Source organism: Etheostoma spectabile, chromosome 1, assembly GCF_008692095.1.
Source record: "Etheostoma spectabile isolate EspeVRDwgs_2016 chromosome 1, UIUC_Espe_1.0, whole genome shotgun sequence".
Lineage (NCBI taxonomy): Eukaryota > Metazoa > Chordata > Actinopteri > Perciformes > Percidae > Etheostoma > Etheostoma spectabile.
In genome coordinates, this window is record NC_045733.1 from 24,884,329 (window position 1) to 24,891,053 (window position 6,725).

Genomic DNA, 6,725 nt, shown 5'->3' on the forward strand with positions numbered 1-6,725 from the left:
TGCTGGAGGACTGGCTTGATAATCGCTCCAGCTTTCTGTCCTTGACTCAAACAATGGTCCCTCTCTTATTTGTCAAAGGGCTTCACCATGGTAACTGATGCTGGCGAAGATAAAGGAAGGGGCTAGATTTCCTTCGCTAAATAATGATGTGTTTGAATAAAAATAAGATCACTGAAACATTATATCACACATTAAATCATAAACCCAAATTTATTTGTTTTTGAACCTTGATGCCTCTATGTCCCCATACAATACATTCAGTATATACATTTGGCCAAGAGGGACTGTACAGAGATATGTCATAGTAGTGCATACGTACGTGGCACGAAAATGTACACAAAGGAAACTCATAAATGCCACTTTACCTCAGCAAAGTGATCCACACGGGGCATGTCAGTGGCTGATGGTTGCTTACACAAGCACGCACACACACACACACACACACACACACACACACACACACACATATATATATATATATATATATATATATATATATATATACACACACACACACACACTTTAAGACACTTCTGAGGGAGGAGAAGGGCTCTTCAGGTTCTCATAATAGAAATATACAAATGGGAGTGTGTGTCTGCTGATTGCAGCAAATCCCTCCCCGTCGGAACACCTTCCCTTCTGTCTCCGCCTTATTCTCATTTTCCCTTTGTTTTCCAAAGCTAAGGCCTCTCTTTAAGCAGTGTGGCCGTCATAAGCAGGCTCTTTCCTACAGTGGAGTAATACTCATCAGCAGCTGTAACTAAATAAAGAGCCTCACTGTCAACGCTTCATCTCTTAGACAGGGAACATTTGGAACATACAGGATACATCACACATATAGTTTATTTCATTTGCATTTCTTCTTCGGATATATTCTCTCAAGGAAGTACATAGGTCCAAATCGACAACATGCTATTTCTTAATAAAGCTTCAGAGGTGGTCTTATCACATGAACAGACACCTTCATATGGTATACTTAATCTGATGACAGCAACATCTGTCTGCTAACTTTCTGCACCAACAAAATAAACATCTGTATACATCCCACTTTCTGCAATCTATTCTCTTTAACTAATCAGGTTATTTTACTGATTACATCTTTTCCTGGTGGACAATTTGTACCATCATAATAATCATAAACATTTGGTGGAGGCACACACTCCAATCATTTTTCCTTCAATGACTGCAGTTTAGAGTTGCATAGCACAAAGCGGATATAGCCAAAGCCAAAATGTATTTGACTTGGTATATAAAGTGGTCATGCTTGCTTAAGTCAGTTTCTAATTCCTTAGTGTCAGTCATTTATAGTATAGACCAAAAGCCCCCCCCCCACCCGATTTTTATTTTTACTTGGATTTGCTCATTAAACCACAAAATGTTGCAACAGATAAAACTGACAAAGGTTTCCTCTGAAGAGGCAGTTTGTCACAAGTGTTAGGCACTATCATTAGACTCAGCTCCTTGTAGCCGGTCAGTGATATTTATGCTAATGTGGGCTGAAATATTATTGGTTCTGTTACAATAAACTACAGAGAGCAGAACACAAGACACACATGTCATTTCTAGGAGTTGCTGAAATAAAATGTGGTTAATGGGAAAATACAAGAAGAAATTTAAATAACTGCGGTCATGAGGCTGAATTCTAGTTTCTTGACTTCAGGGGACAAAAAAGGTACTGCCAACCAAAGAGGTTCAGGCAAGGGCCCAGTTTGTACCAGCATGGTAAAAAACACACCGGAACTCAGAAAGTCTGTGCACAAATTCTTGTGTGCATACATATACCGTACACATGTTGGACGTGTTGGACACATGCATGCTCACTCACATTCACACATGTATAAACATCTGGTAGTACAGGGTAGAGGGTAGAGAGATTTTAATACCAAGTGGAAGCAAGACAGAATGAAGATAGGTGTTTTTTCTGGTTTGGACAGGCAGCGCTGTGATTGGTCCGGGGGAGAATATTTGATGGTCTCTCACGCGAGGCTTGACAACCCCGTTGTTCAGGAGACGCCGTGACTCATGTCTCCGAGTCAGGCCACCGAGGCAAACGTGCATTTAGCAGAACTTGAAACAACAAAAATGCAAAGCACCACAGTAAAAGAGGCTGGAGTAGTCCCAAAAAACACAATCACATCGGCACAAGAACAATGAGGGCGAGGGGGCCGACGGGCCATCACAAAGGAGTAACACATCAGTAATAATTACCCCAGAATAAATTACAGTCACAGAACAATCGTTAAAAGCAGAACCGGAAATCAGCTGATCTAGCGGACTGATTTTACCCATGCATTATAAGGCATTAACCAAACATTTGTTACTGACATCACACAGTATCACATTAGTGACTATACATACAATTGCTGATATGGAAAATCTGCTTGTGTTTTCATAAAAAAAAAAAAAGATTTTTATTCCAAAAATCATATTACTAAAACCGATGATGCAATTTTAAGGGAATTGGGAATGTCGAAGGGAGAGCAGATCGATGTCTGCAATCCCATTGTACCTATTGATCTGCAGATGGGTGAATGAAATTGATTTTCTGAGGTAGACAATGCAGGCATATTTCATTCTCCCGATGCAAAGCCATTTTAACGAGGGGTAGCGGGGCTAATTTGGTCCATTTGGACAGTCTCTGGTCTCTAGCCTCAGCCAATTGTACTGTGTCAGATGGGTTGACCCATCCATCATGATCTCCTGCCTGTCTCACCACTATGGTAGTTACACTGTCATTGGTGTGATACACCCACTCAGTGATGGATAGCAGACAGCATGCACTATGACAAGATAGAGAGATCAGTCTGCACGGCTCACAGGCCTGTTATTTCCACACAGCTGGGGACACACCATTCATACAAGGCCAGTTTATTCAATATCCTGACCACTGTATGGGGCCCATGTGGACAATTTACCTCAACATGCCTCATAAATGTCTCTTCCCTTACACGGGTCTTACAATCTTCAAGTCCCCTTACGGACAATTACAGTATCAACAGAGCCTAACCAAATGAGCAAAGTCAAACAAACTCGTCCATACCCAATTTTTCATGGTGTGCACTCTTTCCAGAAAAAGGTACAACATATTATAATAAAAGGTACACTCCAGTGACAAATGTTACATTGTTGTACCTTTCTTTTTCTTTGAGTGTTAAGTGCTAAGGGAAATCAGATCAAGAATCAGTGAAATGATGTTCAACAGATAGTCAGTCTGTGATGTAATGAAGTTGGTGTTTGTCATAAATACAATAAAATAAAATAATAAAGATTTCTGCAACATTGAGTCTGTGTGTATTAGATAGTATGCGGTAGGCCTTCAAAAACATGTCTGGAATCGGTTGGCCAGTGAGGTGAGTCAGGATCAGCAGTTTTGGGATGCCACTGTTCATCTTCCCATGAGCCTACTGGGCTCTGTCCAGAGGGACAGGAAGCTTGGAGCCACAGGGTGGCCCAGTGGGTACTGCAAGGGCCGACGCCTGCAGGGGACCCAGAGCACTATAGTGTCCTGATGGCTACAGGGTAGAGCAAGGACATGTGTTCGGCACCCTTGATGGGCAGTTTGCGGCTGGAGTAGAAATGGATGATCTCAGGCACGCTGTCAAAAGGGCAGCTGTTCTGGCCCAGGATGTACTTGTTCTCCTTCGTCCGCGACAGCTTCATGTGCATGAAGCCCTGGCTGCTTCTGGGGACAGAAGAAGACAAGAGAGAGGGACAAAAACATTGTTAGTTCCATAAAAACAAGACCAGGAGTCTGCATTTTACATCATATATTCAAAAGTGTCAATTTCCATCTTCAATAGCATGGAAATAAATTGGTTTTGTAAAACAAGGTGAAAAAAGAGGTAATAGCAACACTAACAGTTCTGACCTAATGCTAATGACAGCATCATGGATATGTTAAAGCTATAGTGCATAGTTTCTGTTGCCCGCATAAAGAATTCTAAGTAATGACAACAAAACTGTTGGCGCGTCCACGTGATACAATTGTTAGTAGTCAAGGGGGACACGGAGGATAAACAAAAAAAACAATGGGAGGTCATTATCCTCAATCGAGTTTCTGCGCGTGAAATTTGCCGGACAACACGATCTTCTGAACATAGCCACGCTGAGAGCTGATAGTATTAATTAGCTTTAACTCATTTGGCAACGGCTTGAATGTAACCGACGTTCATTAATATAAACAAATTACGCAGTAAAGCTTTAAGAGAGCTGGACATGGCACTGCCTCTAATAGTTGTTGAGATATTTCAGTCTTGACTAAAGTGGTGGACCAACCGACCGTCACCGCTGTGCCTGGGGCCATGTTGATTGCATGGCTAAAAAACCAATTTAAAGAGAAAAGTACGTCAGAAGCCTGAATATATGGGGAACTCAAGAGATTGCCCTCCTTGACAGCTCCTTTCTCATTTACTCGTGCAGTAGTTGCTCCCTACAGTACGTGACAATGTTCTGAAAGCTGGATTACCCTTTGATAACTTTGACGCTGTCTGGGGAGGAGACTAAAAGGCAGGTTGCTTAAGGTGCTGGGTTTCACATGCAGAGCATAAGGATGAGGCTAATGAACCCCCAGGATAAATCACTTAAGCTACAGCAATAAAAGCGGAGCAAATTAAAAGCTCCCTGTGTGTTACTTGGGGCTTTTGATCAATACATTTTACAGCTTGCCAGTAATCTTCCGCTTTAAAATAGAAAATTACTTTTTTGGAGTTAAGTGATGCAAACAATGCGCTTTAGTAAGGGACTGATACAAAACTAATTGCCCCTATATCCTGTTGTAAATATACTGTTTTGATAATTTGTCTTTACAAAAATTAATTTGCATAATAGGTTTTTCAATCAGCAGCTAATGCTTCTTGCAAGTTATGATTGCTTTAGGCTCAAGTACGATGCACTCATATTGCTGCAAGTGGGCATTATGACCTGTCATCAACATAATGTGCAGCAGTTCATTCCACCTCACTAAACTCCCACATACTCTACTTTTATATCTGTTACTTCCCTAATCTGAAATGTAGCCCCTGTTGCTGAAATGTTAATAATAAAAAACATGGCAAAAAGAAGGATAATAACAGAAGTTTCCCAGGAAGGAAAAAGAGGAGAACCCCCCACCCAAGGATTACCATTTCTCACTAACATCTAGCTGTGACAAGCAGTCAGACACACCAGGAAAGCTGGAGAGCTCCGGCCCAATTGACTCATGGGGGCCAGTAAGTGTAATCTGCAATATGCATTCTGTTCGTTCCAAAGATGGTGTAGAATAGGACTCTTGTGAGGACTGTATAAAAGCAGGACAAGTTTGTGCAAGGTGTTAGGTAGAAAATATATCATTTATTATCATTATCAACAAAACTAGGATGTGGCAACATCATTTTGACAGACAGACCAACGCATGCATTTCTGTTTCCATAAGATACAGTGAAAACAGGGTGGTCACGAGTGTTTATCTCTAAGCCATGCACCTCTTTTCCTTGTAAATTTGTTTTTGTTACTAACTATTATATGGATATGGAACTAAAATCAACAAAAGCCATGTTTTTGAGGTCACTGAATATATCCCCACAATAAACGTACGTCCACTGTAAATGTATGCCCATTATCTGTGATGAACAGAAGCAAGAACTAGGCTTTAGGCACCTTATACTGTAAGGCAAGTCCATTCTTTACTTATCTCGTAATTGCATATGTAAAGCCTGCGGTTGTGTTCTCTCCCTGATGCGCAGAGAGAAACAGGCAAAGAGATATCACTGAAGTGGAAAACAACTTAGAATGTACAGGGTTCAATAAAAGGACATCCATCAAGAATAAATGGGTACAGTGATTCCTTCCTGTGAGGTTATGTTTCATGACAACAGACGAGATCAATCCTTTTCTTTATATTGGTGTGATTTTTATTGTTATTGTACAGAAAATAATAACCCTACACAGCGTGTATGGCAGATGATAGAGAATATTTCAAACAGAAATGTTAACATACTTTTTTTTTTATAGGTGAGCTGAGGTAGAAAGCTGCAGGCTTGCTGGGCTATAAAACTGAAGTAAACACAATTATCAGATCATCTCCTCTATTGCCTCTGGCCTCTGTATTTATCCGTGTCATTAACAAGTTCATCATGATTTGAGGAGAGCTTGCCACAGGTTAGAGTTCTACCATTCTGCAAGTGGTGCCAGGAGAGCTCATTTTAAAAATAAATCTTCCCTGCAAAGTGCATTTGATGAGTCTTCATGTGGAGTGCTGGGAGACTGGCGTTAGGTTACACAGAGCCACACTTAAAAGGCCAACACATCAATAGCATCATTTTTAGATTCCCAACTGATTTTCCAGTCAGTGTTCATGGCTACTTATCACTTTACAGTCCTGCAGAGACAGAAACCAGGACAACAGAGCAATATGGCAGGGCTGTTGATAAAACGAATATGGGGCTATTTTTGAGAAGCCTTTGTGGTGTTATCATATGCATGCGTTTGAAGGCTTCTATTGTCTAATCTGGATGAATCTCACTAGGGAGGTTTGCGGTCCTTATTTATTGAAGTTTATGACTTTGATTTGAACCCTGTAGTCCTGAGAGCAGGAACAGCCTGACAGCAATCACAGCTTATCTCCACCTTCAGCATATTGGATTGCTCCATGAATGATGCTGTCAGTGTAATGAATCTGTGGCACCAGAAAAGGAAAATTCATCCGCCAAAAGCTAATAATCCTTGGCAGAAGTGATTCCCTTTTTAAG

General features: G+C 40.9%; 1 protein-coding gene across 5 annotated transcripts in view; it reads right to left on the bottom strand.

The window, feature by feature from the left end:
• Window positions 1–672: 672 nt before the first annotated feature.
• Window positions 673–6,725, bottom strand: part of shf (Src homology 2 domain containing F) — a 100,170-nt gene continuing 94,117 nt past the window's right edge. For all 5 annotated transcript variants that reach the window (XM_032525550.1, XM_032527136.1, XM_032526312.1 and 2 more), the window contains one exon: window positions 673–3,682. In XM_032525550.1, the coding sequence (XP_032381441.1) occupies window positions 3,496–3,682 (187 nt within the window). In that variant the 3' untranslated portion in view covers window positions 673–3,495. The remainder of the gene's footprint in view (window positions 3,683–6,725) is intronic.